At 45.0% G+C, this 20,051-nt stretch overlaps 1 protein-coding gene across 2 annotated transcripts in view; it reads left to right on the top strand.

Moving 5' to 3' along the window:
• Nucleotides 1-20,051, top strand: part of RPS6KC1 (ribosomal protein S6 kinase C1) — a 194,056-nt gene that overhangs the window by 151,053 nt on the left and 22,952 nt on the right. For both annotated transcript variants that reach the window (XM_088458853.1, XM_088458852.1), the window contains 2 exons: nucleotides 10,174-10,256; nucleotides 17,239-17,334. In XM_088458853.1, coding sequence (XP_088314979.1) covers nucleotides 10,174-10,256; nucleotides 17,239-17,334 — 179 coding nt within the window. The remainder of the gene's footprint in view (nucleotides 1-10,173; nucleotides 10,257-17,238; nucleotides 17,335-20,051) is intronic.

The following is a 20,051-nucleotide window of genomic DNA, read 5'->3' as shown; positions in this document are numbered from 1 at the left end:
CCATGAAAAGCATTTTGGAATTGTATTAGTCAATACTTTTCTGCCTGGCGAAAAATGACATCATTGGCGAAACTTTTTTTTTGCGTCTAATTGAATACGGCCCTAATCCGGTAAACCCCAAGTCCCAGCATTTTGAGATAAAAGATCTCATACCAACATGACGTTAAGGAAAAAAGAATCCTATTTAGTTTATAAAAGCCGCCCAGGAGCTGTAAGAAAAGGTAACCGCGCTCTAGTAATATACCGTATATACTCGAGTATAAGCCGAGTTTTTCAGCACATTTTTTGTGCTGAAAAAGTACCCCCTCTGCTTATACTCGAGTGAAGTGTCCGGTCAGCGCTACACAGCACAAACACACAGCCGCCGGAGCCGGCAGCTGTGTGTTTTCTGTAATCAGCAGCCGCTGAGAGACAGGGGGCACTACCAGGGGGCGATGACTACAGGGGGCATTATCAGGGGGCACTACCAGGGGGTGATTACTACAGGGGGCACTACCAGGGGGCACTACCAGGGGGTGATTACTACAGGGGGCGATTACTACAGGGGGCACTACCAGGGGGCGATTACTACAGGGGGCACTACCAGGGGGCGATTACTACAGGGGGCACTACCAGGGGCGATTTCTACAGGGGGCACTACCAGGGGGCGATTACTACAGGGGGCACTAAAAGGGGGGATTACCACTGGAGGAACTACCAGGAGAGGATTACTACAGGGGGCACTTCCAGGGGGGGATTACCACTGGAGGCACTGAAAGGGGGGATTACCACTGGGTGCACTACCAGGAGGGATTACTACTGGGGGCACAACCAGGGGGAATTACCACTGGGGGCACTACCAGCTGCTGCCATTTCCTACACTAGGCTTATACTCCAGTCAATAAGTTTTCCCAGTTTTTTGGGGTAAAAGTAGGTACCTCGGCTTATACTCGGGTATATACAGTAAATCAGCAGCATGAAGTGAAATTATATAATTATGAATTTAATATGTATCTGAATATAAATATGAGCACACATCAATTACATGAATGTAAACAACCGGTATTATCATAATTAATTAATATATTAAATAACACAATAAAAAATGGTATAATCAGTCTTTGTGTCTGGAAACCAATGTACATATTACATATTATTTAATTAACATCAGAATCTACCTCATGAGAACTCTTTCTTTGTGAATTCAACACAAAGAATATTTAGCAACTAGCTGATACTACCGAATAGGTAAGATTGATTATACCATTTTTTATTGTTATTTAATATATTAATTGTGTTAGTAGCTGTTTTTTACATTCATGTAGTTGATGTGTGCTCATATTTATATTCAGATACATATTAAATTCATAATTTTATCATTTCACATAGTGCTGCTGATTTATATTACTAGAGCGCGGTTACCTTTTCTCTGTGTTTTTTCTGTACGCACATTGGTTTGCCACCATTGGTAATAATTTATTCATTAACTAAATCAACAGTTAGAGATATTTTCTTCTCAAATTTCGCATTCAGTTTACATTTTTATAAATCAATTGTCATATTTGTGTCATCCATTTCAGCGCCATAGACTATACCGTTTTTTCACCCAGGAGCTGTGACTGCGCGCTCAGTCCTCGCATAGCGCTCGCAAGCGGCTCGATGTTTATGGTCTGTGCATGCGCCACATCCGGCGTGCGCATGCAAGAGACTGCGCTTCAGTCGCTGCGGGGCTCGCTACAAGACGGGGCGGCTGAGTGACAGCTCGCCCCGTTTTGTAGGCGGGCAGGGGGGGTGGTTGGGGAAATACAGGCGTTCCCAAAGAAACGCCTAGCGTTTGAGGGCGGACCTACTGACATCACTCGTGATGTCAGTAGTGGACTTCCTGCTCTAATAGAGCAGGAAGTCCACTCGGGCTTGCGGGAGCCAAGACCCTACCACAGGGTCTCGTCTCAAGCCCGATGCTCGCGATAATCGCGACGGACTCCAGGCCGCTCGCATAAGCTGTGGGGGGGGGGGTCACCCACAGCTTTGCGAGCGGCCTGGAGAAGAAAAAAACGAAAAAAACACGCCCTGATTTAGAGCGAGCGCTCGCCAGCAGCGAGCGGCTCTGAATCAGGCCCATAGTACACTACACCGGTATACAGCTGCTGTGAGCTCTAACAGGAGAGTGACGTCAGTAGCCGTGATTCGTACAACACTAAATTATTAGTTCCATTGCTTCGGTTTCTGTATTACCATACAATACCCCAAACATGAACATGTATAAATGACCGTAAACAGTCTAATTAATACAATGTATCACCGCATGCAACTTCTAAGGGTTTAACCAGTTATTTACCAATATAAAGGAACAAACATCTGAGTTGACAAAAAAAACTATCTGGACTGTAAGTGGATGGGTTATACTTTATAATACGCACGTGTTCCTAATGGTTATAATGCAGATGGTATTAGGCAGCGGTTCTGCAATCAATTCAGAATGGAGGTGCGATCTGCTAATCGCTAATGGAATGGAAACAAACTGATATATATTAGTATCTATCAAAATAGTATTAGAGCCAATCACACCGAGCCGCAGTCCGCCGCCAAACTATTGTGAGTTTGCAAAACAAGAGCGTTAGTTTGTCTTTATTAACTGCTAAGGAAGATTAACAAACAAACACAGACACCTTCATGTTAGTGTATGTTGTTGCTGGCAGAACAGTCTTTTTATTGGCTAAAGTCGGTGACTATGGGTTTGTTAACGACATTCACATAAATATGGCAGTTTGCACTGAGCAACTTGTTTGAGTTCACCAGGGAGGTTCGAACATCCACGAAAGTGCCTCGTTGCCTCCTTTTTATTATTTTAAGTTTTAGAATAAATATTCCATATATAGGAAATAATTTTGTGCGTAGGTGAGTGAATTCCAATCTGACAAGCTCGTTGCTTTCTCTAATGATAAACCCCCCAGAAAAGTGATCTAAATTAGGTTTAAACTTTACTAAAACTCCTGCCCAAGGAGCTCGTCCAAGTGGTTGTCTGGCATCTACCAAAGAGGGCCAGCAGGTGGCGCTCTCTTACTAACGTTTACCCCCTTCTCCTTGTTAATAGAAGTTCCACTTTGTATTAAGAACTACAAACCGTTCTCATTAGAAGTTTCTCTTCTCCATTACATGCTACATAAAGGACTTGAAATCCTGTGTTATTCTCTGGTGTGTTTTGAGGCGAGGCTCATCCTGAAATATATAGCCGCTCATGTTAACCAAACAGTTCCCCGGCCCTTTAAAGTCTTGCCTGTGACGGACTTTGATGACTATCCAAACCAAATCATTCTGCCCGGCCATGATAACTTACATTTTTTTTTTTTCGTTCCCAAACTCACAGGGGAAACGATGACTTATAAATCATTCAATGTCCATGAAATTGGTGACACCGCTTGAAAGAATGACTTTGTGTATTTGCCAGCAATATTGCCTTACATTTTAAACACACAAACACACACAAAGGGCACAAACAGCGGCGCGCGGCTTTTGATACCATCAAACCCGTGACAGCCTCTGTGTTTGGTAAATAAGTGAAGAGAGTTTAAACAGTTTGATGTGTTCGGAGGGGGTTTAGTTTGGGGGCGAGGAGTAAAGTTTATCAGTAAAGTTAGGATGAAAATTATTCACTTCTGTACAAACAATCCTTTGCTTCCCTGTTACCCCCCCTGGGACCTGTTATCTCTCACTTTTGTCTCCAAAACATCATCCACCTGCCTCCTCGTTCTAATTACTGCAATGGATGTTTTATCTGCTGCTCACATGCCTGTGTCAGAGGTTAGATTTATTCACATTCCGGCCGTTCTATAAATAAGTGACCAGTTTCCATAGACGCATGTAACATGGCGGAGGGGAATTACACCGGTGACCGAATAATCGCTTAAAGGGACGCTGCCGTCCTTCAGCTCCTCTAGCTATCAGGTTATAGAATGTGACTGATAAATTATACCTAGGAGCTGATTGGTTGCTAAGGGCGATTTCTTCATGTTCCCACGCTATGTAACTTTTATCTTTTGGTAGGTATCATACATCTCACATAAAGAGAGAAATGATCAGGTGAAAAGTTAGTGTTGTAACATTAGTTACAGACAGGGAGCAATGTTTAAAAGCGTAAAGCGATACAATTGTCACTTCTGAAAGCATTTAGGGTCTTACTTAGCGGATGAGGGGAGGGGAGCTGACATTGCTTAATTAGAAAGAGAAAATAATTACATGTTAATCAATTGAATACATTTTTAGGCTTTGATACACACGCACACTCAGGGATTCAATTAGCCTGGAAGCAGTGCCAGGGGCTCCTTAATTGCAGCCCCCCGCGATAAGCCCGCGGGCTACACTGAGCGCGGATTTCTGCTCACCTCCTCCTGAGGCTTAAACAGATATCCGCGTTAAGTAGGGCTTTCCGTGCCTATCATGGCCGCTCCCGGGATCTATGGGTTAAAGTGCATTAGCTGCGCGAGGTAAAGGGCTTGTAATTAAATAGCTCTGGGCGTAAAACTCAGAGGCTCCAACCCTTTTCCTTGCACAGTTAGGTAACGAACCTAATTGAACCCGCCCCATAATGTTTTACTAAGGAATTCGATCAGAGCGATCCAAGGAATGCGACTTAATCGGACATATATACTGAGCAATCTGCACGGTGGCCGTTATTACATTTCCCCTAGTCACAGCCGTCTGCAGCTCTCATTTATATAGAAATGTTTAAATATAATTGCACATAAATCTAAATGTATACAGGCTAGTATAAAGCTTGTATACACATGTCAATCAGTTTAGGCAGGGTTTAACATGGTCTAGACTTACCTGTCGGCTATCACCGGAAAGCAGGCACGGAGACTGGGCGGACTTGTGGGAAAATTTCCCTCTGTCCCTGCAGTTTTCGGGATATATAAGTATTATCCTCATACAGTGCATCTGGAAAGTTTTCACAACGCTTCACTTTTTCCACATGTTATGTTATAGCCTTATTACAAAATGGAATAAATTCCTTTTTGTTCTCAAAATTCTACACACAATACCCCATAATGACAACGTGTAAAAAGTTTTTTTGAGGTTTTTGCAAATGTAATAAAAATTAAAAAAAGATAAGAAATCACATGTACATAAGTATTCACACCCTTTGCTCAATACTGTGTTGATGCACCTTTGGCAGCAATTACAGCCTCAAGTCTTTTTGAACATGATGCCACAAGCTTGGCGCACCTATCTCTGGGCATTAATCTTTGCAGCACCTCTCAAGCTCCATCAGGTTGGATGGGAAGCGTCGGTGTGCAGCCATTTTCAGATGTCTCCAGAGATGTTCAATCGGATTCAAGTCTGGGCTCTGGCTGGGCCACTCAAGGACATTCACAGAGTTGTCCTGAAGCCATTCCTTTCATATCTTGGCTGTGTGCTTAGGGCCGTTGTCCTGCTGAAAGATGAACCGTCGCCCCAGTCTGAGGTCAAGAGCGCTCTGGAGCAGGTTTTCATCCAGGATGTCTCTGTACATTGCTGCATTCATCTTTCTCTCTATCCTGACTAGTCTCCCAGTTCCTGCCGCTGAAAAACATCCTCACAGCATGATGCTGCCACCACCATGCTTCACTGTAGGGATGGTATTGGCCTGGTGATGAGCGGTGCCTGGTTTCCTCCAAACATAACGCCTGGCATTCACACCAAATAAATCAATCTTTGTCTAATCAGAGCAGAGAGTCCTTCATGTGCATTTTGGCAAACTCCAAACGGGCTGCCATGTACTTTTTACTAAGGAGTGGCTTCTGTTTGGCCACACTACCATACAGGCCTGATTGGTGGATTGCTGCAGACATGGTTGTCCTTCTGGAAGGTTCTCCTCTGTCCACAGAGGAATGCTGTAGCTCTGACAGAGTGACCATCGGGTTCTAGGTCAACTCCCTGACTAGGGCGCTTCTCCTCTGATCGCTCATTTTAGACGGCCAGCCAACTCTAGGAAGAGTCCTAGTGGTTCCGTACTTCTTCCATGATGGAGGCCACTGTGCTCATCGGGACCTTCAAAGCAGCAGATATTTTTCTGTACCCTTCCCCAGGTTTGTGCCTCGAGACAATCTCGGAGGTCGACAGACAATTCCTTGGACTCCATGCTTGGTTTGTGCTCTGACATGCACTGTCAAGTGTGGGACCTTGTATAGACAGGTGTATGCCTCTCAAAATCATGTCCAATCAACTGAATTTACCACAGGTGGACTCCAATTAAGCTGTGGGAACATCTCAAGGATGATCAGTGAAAACAGGATGCACCTGAGCTCAATTTTGAGCTTCATGGCAAAGACCGTGAATACTTATGTACATGTGATTTCTTAGTGTTTTTTTTGTTTTAATTACATTTGCAAAAATCTAAAAAAAAACTTTTTACACGTTGTCATTATGGGGTATTGTGTGTAGAGTTTTGAGGACAAAAATGAATCTATTCCATTTTGGAATAAGGCTGTAACATAACATAATGTGGAAAAAGTGAAGCGTTATGAATATTTTCCGGATGCACTGTATAACGCCATTCTGAGATGGCGTTATATAAAGTAAATATTTTTCGAGTGATTTAACACGTTTTGCTTTGCTGAATAGCGAAAAGCTTTAAAGTACTGTAGAGATCAATGGCTGATCCCTACAGTGCGGTACTCTGTGATAGGGAATTAATGGAGAAGATAATTACGTTACCTTCTCCATTATCCCTTTGCTGAATGGGGGATTTACCTAAAGAATCACAGTTTCCGTACTTTTTATGTAAAAAAAATCATTGCTGAATAGACCCCTTACAACAGGAACGTCACCACATTTGGTAGGGAGACTAATCAGGACGTGGGCTGCTGGATTGCACGGAAAACAATGTTACTGCAAAATACACCTATATATGACGCTGTAGCACTCGGTATGGGATCCCGGCTGTCGCATGACCGGCAGTGCGATTCCCGGCTGTGGCAGCCCGACAGCGCTGGAAATCCCGATCGTCCTAAGGTAAGTATAAACTAACCTAACCAACCCCCCTAACCCTAACCCTCCTTAGGGGTACCTAACCCTAACCTCCCCCCCAAGTGCCTAACCCTAATCCCCCTCTAAGTGCATCACCCCCCCCCCTTCCCCGCTGCCTAACTCTTCCTCCCCCTAGCCTAACCCTCCCTGGGGGGTGCCTAACCCTAATTCCCCCCCGGGTGCCCTATTCCTAACTCCCCCCCCGCGGCTGTCTGCTCGCGGCGCCCGGCATCCTTCGATCGGGATGCCGGGCGCCTGTCTCCCGGCGTTGGGAAAATGATAGGCATCTACATTTTAGACGCCTGTCATTTAACCCTAGGTGGGAAAGAGGATTCGGGAAGCCGGCGGTCGGGATTGCGGCCGCCGGCTTCTTAAACGTATCCCAACGCTGTGATATCTGTGTGAAAGTCGTCAGACAAATGAATAACATGACTACACTGTATGGAAACGATCACCTTTATTGTGTTACATTAATGATCACACAGCAATAAAACTTGTCCATTCTTTTTTCATGACATCAAAAATTGCTTTGATATTGTTATTTACAGGAATTCATACATCTATTAAAATTGCGTATTAGAAGTCCTTTGAGATTCTCAAAGTCGGTCCTCAGGACCCCAAACAGGGCATGTTTTCCAGGTCTCCTCACAGAATCACAATTAAAATAAATAGCTCCACCTGTGGATCTTTTAAAATGTGCCGGTGAGTAATAAATACACCTGTGGACCTGCTGGGTGACCTGGAAAACATGACCTGTGTGGGGTCCTGAGGACAGAGTTTGAGAACCTCTGCCTTAATGTTTTGCGTATATAATGCAGAGTAACACAATCATTTCTGTGATTGTATCTATCTGACATCTCTGGTTTTAGTTTCGGGGCAAATGTCTATTCCTGTAAAATGACGCGTCTCTTGTCGCGGACTTTCTGCAATGCGTAGAAACGAACAGGTCTAGAGAGGCCCCCGATAGACGGCCCGACGGTGCCAGCACTTGTGAAACATTAATCGGTAAACATACAGCTAATATGTTTGGAATCTGTGTTTTCCGTACAGTACTGAGCACGTTCCAGGTTGGAGAAGCTGTAGGTGGAAGTGGGAGCTGTATACAGTATTTACTCATATAAATGTAACCAATGATGTATCCGTACTGGCAGAACAGACTTCACTCTACATTTATAACTAGTTACTTCAATCAGAGCGAGCAGTATTGGTATTGAGGCTGGTTCCTGGCGCTGATACATTGTGGGGAAATATCCTTTTGTTAAACCTGGTTGGTTACTTTGTCTACAGAAGTTAAGTTGAGTCTTTAGTGGAACATAAAACAAAATAATAAAACTTCACTTTTCCGAACATGAACTTTTGAACAAAGCATTTAATTGATCTGGTAGGAATATCCCATTGTTACGCATCAAAGGTGTCTTGTACAATATATATATATAGCATGGTTTATAATATCACTTATGTATGTACGTGTCTTATTATGCATATAGAATTTATCTCTTTACACATTTATAGCTCTTGTCTAAATATTGTAAATTAAAAACAGGTGCATTCTGGTAACAAACGTGAGAGAGATTTATTACAAACCACAAGTTCTCATGTGCTTTAATGTGCGGTTTGTAAATCTAACTCCCCCCACCACCAAACCAAGGGGGAGGTTTCCCAAAGTCCCCAATCATCAGCGTCTGTGAGCGATTAGTTTTAAAATGATCTCAGGATTTTTTTTTGTTGTGTTAAAACTATTGGTCAAAGCCGCCAATGATCCGTGGCTGTTACAAACCTCCCGTTAGTAAATCTGCCCTCTTAGTCAGTACTGGGCCAAAGCTAATTAGCACTGCCCCTTCCATGTACTGTATAGTATTTAGGGCCAGCGTGATGCACCTTCAATGCGTGCGGCCGCATAAGAGCGCCAGGGTCGTCAGGTGCCCGGGGTGGCTGCGCACTGTAGAATCCAGCAGCCGCTGCAACCTGGCCGGCTCTGGAGTAACCCCGCTCTCCCGCTGGCGTTATTGGTAAGCTCAGGGGGATGGAGGGAGAGTGAAGGACGGGCGCTGGGTGCTGATACACCTACTGTAACACCTGATAGTGTTCATGACAGATTGGGGAAGGGCAGAGTGCTGAGGTGCGGGCAAGGCTTCCAAAAGAGAGCGTAGCCGACCGGGAGGGGTCGTGTCCTTGTGACACACTTACGGATGTGCTGGGCTTCCCCAAAGCTCTCCCCTCTCTGTGAATAGATGCTGTGCGCATGGCGTCTATTCATCTGGCGGCGATCAGGACCCGCAACTTTTCTCACCCAAGGGACACAGTGGCCCGTGGGTTGGCACGGCACAGGGCAGGCTGCTTTAGCAGGGCACCGCTATAAGGGTAGGGCAGATTTTGCCACTGTAACTTGGGCAGGGTGCGGCGCCCCGCTAAACAGCCTAGCGGGAACACTAATGTACCCTTGGCGGGTGGCTACCAGGGTAATATTGTAATTGTACCGTACCAGATAAAAAAGATGAATTTAAATAAAATTGTGTTTTGTGTGTTTTCACTTGGAGATATAAAGAGCGCTAATATTCAGATTGTTTTATCCAAACCGGTACTAATGACCGGCACACAGTTGTATGTAAAAATGCGTCGCAATGCGTTGTAACTAGGACGCACCAGCAGACGGTGCTGATTAATTTTATATGCAACACGTGTATATCTGTATACGCCTGAGTCCCTGAATCTGTATACGAAGTGCTACAATGTAGCGTCCGCAGCTTTTTCATTACAATCTCCGTTGTGCTTCATATACAGACTCCGGTGCACACAGATATTTGTACTGTGTGTTCCTGTTTGTATTCCCCCACACACATATTCTTTCCATTATTTGGCTGCTAATTATATCTGGGATATGAGTAGTAATATGAGACAATATATTCCTCATCTGTGCATAAATATATATTCTGTGCGCTCAACATCCGCACATCATGGAAGCAGCCATTTTGTGGGTGGAGCCAGTACCCGAGGCTACAGCCTATCAGTTCTGAAGCTTGGAGTGCCTCAGTGATGTCACTTGCCCCTGAATAAATGAGCTTTATGCTCAGATATACTGGTTCAGTGAGGAAAATGGCTGCCACCGCTGTGCGTAGACCCGAGTTACACTTTTTAAGTATGTTTTTTTTCCCTGACGATAATAAGTGTAAAACTCTTTGTTTGCAGAGGTTGGAGGTATAGCGGAGGAGACGGAGGCCTGTGACTGGTGGAGCCTCGGCGCACTTCTCTTTGAACTTCTCACGAGAAAGGTATGTCTTTGGTTTCCCTGGTGCAACCTGTACTAACACTGTCTGTAGACTGAAATTTGCTTTGTATTACAATTTCACAACTATATATATATATATATATATATATAAATAATTTATAAAACATTGGGCCCCAGAATAATGGCACACTAAAACATTGGGCCCCAGAATAATGGCACACTAAAACATTGGGCCCCAGAATAATGGCACACTAAAACATTGGGCCCCAGAATAATGGCACACCAAAACATTGGGCCCCATAATAACGGCACACCAAAACATTGGGCCCCAGAATAGTGGTGCACTAAAACATTGGGCCCCAGAATAACGGCGCACTAAAACATTGGGCCCCAGAATAACGGCGCACTAAAACATTGGGCCCCAGAATAACGGCACACTAATACATTGGGCCCCAGAATAATGGCGCACTAAAACATTGGGCCCCAGAATAATGGCACACTAAAACATTGGGCCCCAGAATAATGGCACACCAAAACATTGGGCCCCATAATAACGGCACACCAAAACATTGGGCCCCAGAATAGTGGTGCACTAAAACATTGGGCCCCAGAATAACGGCGCACTAAAACATTGGGCCCCAGAATAACGGCGCACTAAAACATTGGGCCCCAGAATAACGGCACACTAATACATTGGGCCCCAGAATAATGGCGCACTAAAACATTGGGCCCCAGAATAACGGCGCACTAAAACATTGGGCCCCAGAATAACGGCGCACTAAAACATTGGGCCCCAGAATAACGGCGCACTAAAACATTGGGCCCCAGAATAACGGCGCACTAAAACATTGGGCCCCAGAATAACGGCGCACCAAAACATTGGGCCCCAGAATAACGGCACACCAAAACATTGGGCCCCAGAATAATGGCGCACTAATACATTGGGCCCCAGAATAATGGCGCACTAATACATTGGGCCCCAGAATAATGGCGCACTAATACATTGGGCCCCAGAATAATGGCGCACTAATACATTGGGCCCCAGAATAATGGCACACCAAAACATTGGGCCCCATAATAACGGCACACAAAAAAACATTGGGCCCCAGAATAATGGCGCACTAATACATTGGGCCCCAGAATAATGGCGCACTAAAACATTGGGCCCCAGAATAACGACACACCAAAACATTGGGCCCCAGAATAATGACACACCAAAACATTGGGCCCCAGAATAACGGCGCACTAAAACATTGGGCCCCAGAATAACAGCACACTAAAACATTGGGCCCCAGAATAACGGCACACTAAAACATTGGGCCCCAGAATAACGGCACACTATAACATTGGGCCCCAGAATAATGGCACACTAAAACATTGGGCCCCAGAATAACGGCACACTAAAACATTGGGCCCCAGAATAACGGCGCACCAAAACATTGGGCCCCAGAATAACGGCACACTATAACATTGGGCCCCAGAATAATGGCACACTAAAACATTGGGCCCCAGAATAACGGCGCACCAAAACATTGGGCCCCAGAATAGTGGCACACTAAAAGCGCACTAAAACTAACTTAGTGGAACTATTCGTCCCAGCATGTCCTGAAACGATTTGGCCGTTCAGACTGACACTGTTTTGCTGTTAGGGCATGCTAAAACTGTTGCAGAGCATGCTGGTAAGTGTTGTTCCACAGCAGCTGGAGTGCCACAATTTGTCTACCCTTGGTCTGAAGCACCTTCCTCCTGGTTTGTGGTCCTCAGTGAGTCCAGGCGCAGCTCCTCTTCGGCTGACAGAGGCGGTTTCCTTGTAAGACAGACAGCACATGGTAATTGCACTGATTTGTGTTTATCAGACCGGAGCAGCCCTTCTGCTACATGTGCGGTTATCTGATCTCAGGAAGGGGATCGTGTGTTCTCATTCATACTGAGCGGAAGAAATGGCTGCTGTGTAATGAGTCACTATTAGGGGCGAGTATCTAGCAGCGGCACGTACAGGTCTGTGAATGGCGAATACGTGGTTTTCTCGTAAATCTCTTTAATGCCAGGAATATGCTGCTTCATTGACATGTGAAGTGCTGAAGGGTAATATATAGAGGGACGGTGTGTATGGAGAAGATAAACCCTTTATTATATCAGTGGCACAATACAATGCAATAGTCCTGTAACCCCAGTGGTGGCATGGCTGGCAGTGCCAGGGATACCTGCAGCATTTCTTCTGCACTAAGGGCCAGATTCACTACGGATCGCTATTCTGTTTACACGCACGCAGCGCAGTTGCTAATATCAGCAGTGATATGTAAATGTATGCATTCGCATTGAGATCGTAGCCTGACATAAGGACGCCCACTTCCCCTTACTCACATACGTATAAATGGCAAACATAGCGAAACCATTGGTAACATGGAGTAACATCGGACCCATACGCACAGGTAAGATGGGCCAGACCTCGCTCAGGAATTGCTAACGTCAGCGCACGGTATGAGGCCTCAGGCTGCGTATGGTATTGCAGTGACTAATTTAGGCCCAACGCACTGGCACGCCTGCGTTCGCCCGACCACCCCCCCGTCATCACCCATAAATGACACTCCCTGCCAATCACTCTGCGATGAGTCTGCGTCACTGCTGCAGCACTGATCACAGCAGCTGGTTCGTGCATGCATACACATGCGCAGTGCAAGACAATCGGTCGACTGCGTGCGTATTAGCAACTGCGATCCGTGCTGAATGTGGCCCTAAGACAATGATTTCAGACTACGGTGAATGTGATTGCTGATGTCCAGCATTGCACATAGAGCGAGTATTACACCAGTGTGCGCACCGTATTGCTCATAGAGCGAGTATTACACCAGTGTGCGCACCATAGTGCAAATAGAGCGAGTATTACACCAGTGTGCGCACCGTATTGCACATAGAGCGAGTATTACACCAGTGTGCGCACCGTATTGCACATAGAGCGATTATTACACCAGTGTGCGCACCGTATTGCGCATGATCTTGCTCTGGGCATGCTCAGAAACTGAACGCAAGCCTATGAACTTGCAGACGCGCACATGTCAAACCTTGGTAACGGGTAAGCAGAAGGGGGGTGGTAAGTGGCGATCTTACATAATGAAATTGCACTAACTACGTTCACGCACATCCCGCTCAGGCGCATTCCAGCTCAGGTACATCCCGCTGACGCACATCCCGCTCAGGCACATTCCAGCACAGGCGCATCCTGCTGACACACATCCCGCTCACGCAGAACAACAATTATACGCTTGTCAGGAAGCATCTCTTTTGCACCTGTTGCAAGGCAAGTGTGAATGCCCGCTGCTGGCGCTGACTTGTAAACTAGACGCACGTGTTGCCAATGCTGCGTTGCACGCGTCTTCAGATTTGTTCAGTTCTGCATACTTATATAGCGGTGACACAGACACTTATATAGCGGTGACACAGACACTTATATAGCGGTGACACAGACACTTATATAGCGGTGACACAGATACTTATATAGAGGTGACAGTGATACTTATATAGAGGTGACACAGATACTTATATAGAGGTGACACAGATACCTATATAGCAGTGACACAGATACTTATATAGAGGTGACACAGACACTTATATAGAGGTGACACAGACACTTATATAGAGGTGACACAGACACTTATATAGCGGTGACACAGACACTTATATAGCAGTGACACAGACTTATATAGCGGTGACACAGATACTTATATAGAGGTGACACAGATACTTATATAGCGGTGACACAGATACTTATATAGCGGTGACACAGATACTTATATAGAGGTGACACAGATACTTATATAGCGGTGACACAGATACTTATATAGCGGTGACACAGACACTTATATAGCGGTGACACAGATACTTATATAGCGGTGACACAGATACTTATATAGAGGTGACACAGATACGTATATAGAGGTGACAGTGATACTTATATAGCGGTGACATAGACACTTGTATAGCGGTGACACAGACACTTATATAGCGGTGACACAGACACTTATATAGCGGTGACACAGATACTTATATAGCGGTGACACAGATACTTATATAGCAGTGACAGTGATACTTATATAGAGGTGACACAGATACTTATATAGAGGTGATACAGACACTTATATAGCGGTGATACAGACACTTATATAGCGGTGATACAGACACTAGTATAGCGGTGACACAGATACTTGTATAGAGGTGACACAGATACTTGTATAGAGGTGACATAGATACTTATATAGAGGTGACACAGATACTTATATAGCGGTGATAGTGATACTTATATAGAGGTGACACAGACACTTATATAGCGGTGACACAGACACTTATATAGAGGTGACACAGACACTTATATAGAGGTGACACAGACACTTATATAGAGGTGACACAGACACTTATATAGAGGTGACACAGACACTTATATAGCAGTGACACAGACACTTATATAGCAGTGACACAGACACCTATATAGCAGTGACACAGATACTTATATAGAGGTGACACAGATACTTATATAGAGGTGACACAGACACTTATATAGCGGTGACACAGACACTTATATAGAGGTGACAGTGATACTTATATAGCGGTGACACAGATACTTATATAGAGGTGACACAGACACTTATATAGCGGTGACACAGACACCTATATAGCGGTGACACAGACACTTATATAGCGGTGACACAGATACTTATATAGCGGTGACACAGATACTTATATAGCGGTGACACAGACTCTTATATAGCGGTGACACAGACTCTTATATAGCAGTGACACAGATACTTATATAGCGGTGGCACAGATACTTATATAGAGGTGACGCAGACACTTATATAGCGGTGATGCAGTTAATTATATAGCGGTGACGCAGTTAATTATTTAGCAGTAACGCAGATGCTTATATAGCGGTGACGCAGATGCTTATATAGCGGTGACGCAGATACTTATATCGCTGTAACGCAGATCTGATTACAGCGACAAGCATTTAAAGTCAGAAAAAGTTTTTGCATCCTCAAGAAGCCGCACGTCCATAACTTACAGGCCTCTATAATCTGGCCTGCGTTCCATGGCCTATATAGAGGTCTGTGACCCTGCGCCAGCCTGTGTATCCTTACACGTTACTGTAGGGCGCAGGAGCAGCAGCTCGGCACCACACGGTTAAATAATATTGCTTGGAAAGCAATTAGCGTAATGCATAGGAAGTATCTTACATTACACTTTTCACATTTCGCCTGTACCAGCAGCTTCCCGGCTATTTCTGGGTAACCTCTGAAATATAGTGACAGAAGATGAAAGCTAAGGTTACCGGATTTATCATGCTCGCAGCCTCATATTTCTATTCTTGTCATAATCTGTAATCATGCGTATACATGTACGTGTTCATGCCGGGCAGTTATATAGTGAAATACTTTGTATAATGTACAGTGTCTTGTACGACGGGGATGTTGCAGCGTAGAAAGTGTGTGAGGTGTTTATTTTTAACATTCAACATTTTGAAAGAACCTTTTATCACCGTATACAGCACCTGCGTCTCTTCCTCATAGGTATAACCAGGATGTCCTGACACCACTATACCACGTCTGTCGCCCCCTGCAGGCTGCATGTGATAAATGTCCCTCATACTTTGTACTGTCACAGGGATCGCACAGTGATTTCCCCCATAATTCAATCTGATCCAAATTCCATAGATCTGGTTGCTGATGAGGGCGACAGACTGCCGGACACCTGCCCACCCGCCTCCCCCATCCCCTTCTTTGTAAGCCCATGTACCCACACACACTGTGATTAGGATGATTGGCATCTGTGGAGCATTAAGGTCCAGCCACACCGTGTACAATGGTCGGCCTGGTCCTAACGGGCAGAGAGCATGAATCTGTACCCTTGGCCAACTTCTCACACCGTGTCTTCATGTTACCCCAAACTACTGTACAATACTGAGCCCTTTGCTAGTAGAAACGTAGCTACAGCTACAGTAGGTGTGTGTGTGTGTGTGTGTGTATTTTGTGATTTATTTTTTTTAGCAGAGTAAAATAGAGTCTCTAGATAGAGTACTGTTGCAACCCAGTAAAATATCTAAATATGGTTTCTGTTGGCATTATGTTGGACAGCACAATGTTCCTGAAGCAGTCTGATAGCTGCCAGATATCACTGCTCTGTACTGCTGAGACGCTGTGCTCCTCCAACTCTCAGTCTCTGGCTTCCTGCTGCCTCCATTCCCCTCCTCACATCATGTCACTGCCCCTGTCACATGCAGCCCTGTCCTCACTAACACATCACTTATCTCCTGATATACTCTGTGCTGCTGGTGACCCTGCTCCTCCAACTCTCGGTCTCTGGCTTCCTCCTGCCTCCATTCCCCTCATCACATCATGTCACTGCCCCTGTCACATGCAGCCCTGTACTCACATCACTCACCTCCTGATATACTCTGTGCTGCTGGGGACCATTCTCCTCCCACTATATAACTCTCAGTCTGTGGCTTCCTGCTGTCCATTCCCCTCCTCACATCATGTCACTGCCCCTGTCACATGCAGCCCTGTCCTCACTAACACACCACTCATCTCCTGATATACTCTGTGCTGCTGGGGACCCTGCTCCTCCCACTATATAACTCTCCATTCCTGCTGTGAACACACAAATCAGACATGGAAGTGCTTTCAAACTTTTTTTATTCCACTGCTCTGTGATCCACTTGGCGGCATAAGACGTGCGCTACTGTTCTATATTTGTAGTGTAGCCATAGTGCCAGCAGAAAACCTGGGTGACAATCCGGCGTACCCTTCTCTAATTCATTGATTGATCTTTCTGTTGCGGGATGGGTGGGGGTTTGGTACTATACGATGTCTCGCTTTGTTCTATCTTTTTGTGTTGTGTGTATCTGACATTACAGAGATTTTAACAATCATTGGAAAAAAAAAATGTTGCTATAAAGAATAAAAGTAACTTTAGTGCAGTGAGTTTACCCTCAGGAGAGTGAAGGGGGGTAATTTGTGTCTCTGTCTCTCCAGGCTCTGGTGGATTGTCACCCAGCAGGAATTAGCACCCACACGTCCCTCAACATGCCGGAATATGTCTCCAAAGAAGCACGGTCTCTCGTACAGCAGGTAACGTCTCCGTCTCCCCTCCCCCACATTGCAGTCTAATTCTGCAGACACTATCTTTACCTCCTCTGTGCTAGATATTCTCTGGCCATTTACTGTATATCACCATGTGCAAAGTACTTCTATGTTATATAATAATACTGGAATGAGCATGCAACGTGTGGCGACTATAGGCAGTAGCGTAACTACCGTAGGTGCAGGGGCTGCGTCTGCTATGGACCCCGGACCGATCCGGGCACAGTACATAGTGTCTATAGTCACAGAAGTGGGTTATATGTAACCATTTACAGGAGGCTCTTTTTTATTGTAACTTTACTTTGCTTCCTACATTACAATTTGTTTGACCCAAGTCAGCAGCTGGGGCTCCGTGTGCGGGATAAACAGCGCCGTGGCACGGCCAGCGCACCCCGACCCTGACTCTCCAGAACAATGGGTGACGGACGTGTCCTAAGGGCTTTCTAAGTAGCGGGTGCCGCCCCAGCACTCTGCAATGCATATATCTGTATACAGCTGCCGTCAGGGCAGCGACTGCGCCGAGGCCTTGGGTACTGGCAGAGGTTGCACAGCTCGCGTTACGGCTGCAGTCGCGACACACAGTCCCTCTCGGCGAGCTTGGTCCTGTGAGACTCTGCTAGCGCAAGGCATCTATTTTTGCGATACAACTACAGTAGGACGCACCAGGAGACTGCGCTGATTAATGTGATATGCGAGACTCGTACAGACGTGCCATGCCTTTACACACAGATATACATGCCATGCCTATACACACAGATATACATGCCATGCCTTTACACACAGATATACATGCCATGCCTATACACACAGATATACATGCCATGCTTTTACACACAGATATACATGCCATGCCTTTACACACAGATATACATGCCATGCCTTTACACACAGATATACATGCCATGCCTTTACACACAGATATACATGCCATGCATTTACACACAGATATACATGCCATGCCTTTACACACAGATATACATGCCATGCCTTTACACACAGATATACATGCCTTTACACACAGATATACATGCCATGCCTATACACACAGATATACATGCCATGCCTTTACACACAGATATACATGCTAAGCCTTTACACACAGGTATACATGCCATGCCTTTACACACAGGTATACATGCCATGCCTTTACACACAGATATACATGCCATGCCATGCCTTTACACACAGATATACATGCCATGCCTTTACACACAGATATACATGCCATGCCTTTACACAGATATACATGCCATGCCTTTACACACAGGTATACATGCCATGCCTTTACACACAGATATACATGCCATGCCTTCATACACAGATATACATGCCATGCCTTCATACACAGATATACATGCCATGCCTTTACACACATATATACATGCCTTTACACACAGATATACATGCCATGCCTATACACACAGATATACATGCCATGCCTTTACACACAGATATACATGCCATGCCTTTACACACAGATATACATGCCATGCCTTTACACACAGATATACATGCCATGCCTTTACACACAGATATACATGCCATGCCTTTACACACAGATATACATGCCATGCCTTTACACACAGATATACATGCCATGCCTTTACACACAGATATACATGCCATGCCTTTACACACAGATATACATGCCATGCCTTTACACACAGATATACATGCCATGCCTTTACACACAGATATACATGCCATGCCTATACACACAGATATACATGCCATGCCTTTACACACAGGTATACATGCCATGCCTTTACACACAGATATACATGCCATGCCTTTACACACAGATATACATGCCATGCCTTTACACACAGATATACATGCCATGCCTTTACACACAGATATACATGCCATGTCTATACACACAGATATACGTGCCATGCCTATACACACAGATATACGTGCCATGCCTATACACACAGATATACATGCCATGCCTTTACACACAGGTATACATGCCATGCCTATACACACAGATATACATGCCATGCCTATACACACAGATATACATGCCATGCCTTCATACACAGATATACATGCCATGCCTTTACACACAGATATACATGCCATGCCTTTACACACAGATATACATGCCATGCCTTTACACACAGATATACATGCCTATACACACAGATATACATGCCATGCCTTTACACACAGATATACAGGTGTCACATATCACATTACTCAGCGCAGTCTCCTATATACAGACTCAGGAGCACACAGATATACATGTGTCACATATCACATTACTCAGCGCAGTCTCCTATATACAGACTCAGGAGCACACAGATATACAAGTGTCACATATCACATTACTCAGCGCAGTCTCCCATATACAGACTCAGGAGCACACAGATATACAGGTGTCACATATCACATTACTCAGCGCAGTCTCCCATATACAGATTCAGGAGCACACAGATATACAAGTGTCACATATCACATTACTCAGCGCAGTCTCCCATATACAGACTCAGGAGCACACAGATATACAGGTGTCACATATCACATTAATCAGCGCAGTCTCCAGTATATACAGACTCAGGAGCACACAGATATACAGGTGTCACATATCACATTACTCAGTGCAGTCTCCTATATACAGACTCAGGAGCACACAGATATACAGGTGTCACATATCACATTAATCAGCGCAGTCTCCTATATACAGACTCAGGAGCACACAG

The sequence above is a fragment of the Taudactylus pleione genome, unplaced genomic scaffold (assembly GCF_031769625.1).
Source record: "Taudactylus pleione unplaced genomic scaffold, aTauple2 ptg000860l, whole genome shotgun sequence".
Taxonomy (NCBI): Eukaryota; Metazoa; Chordata; class Amphibia; order Anura; family Myobatrachidae; genus Taudactylus; species Taudactylus pleione.
The sequence above is the reverse complement of the archived record's forward strand: the minus strand, read 5'-3'. Positions and strand labels throughout refer to the sequence as shown.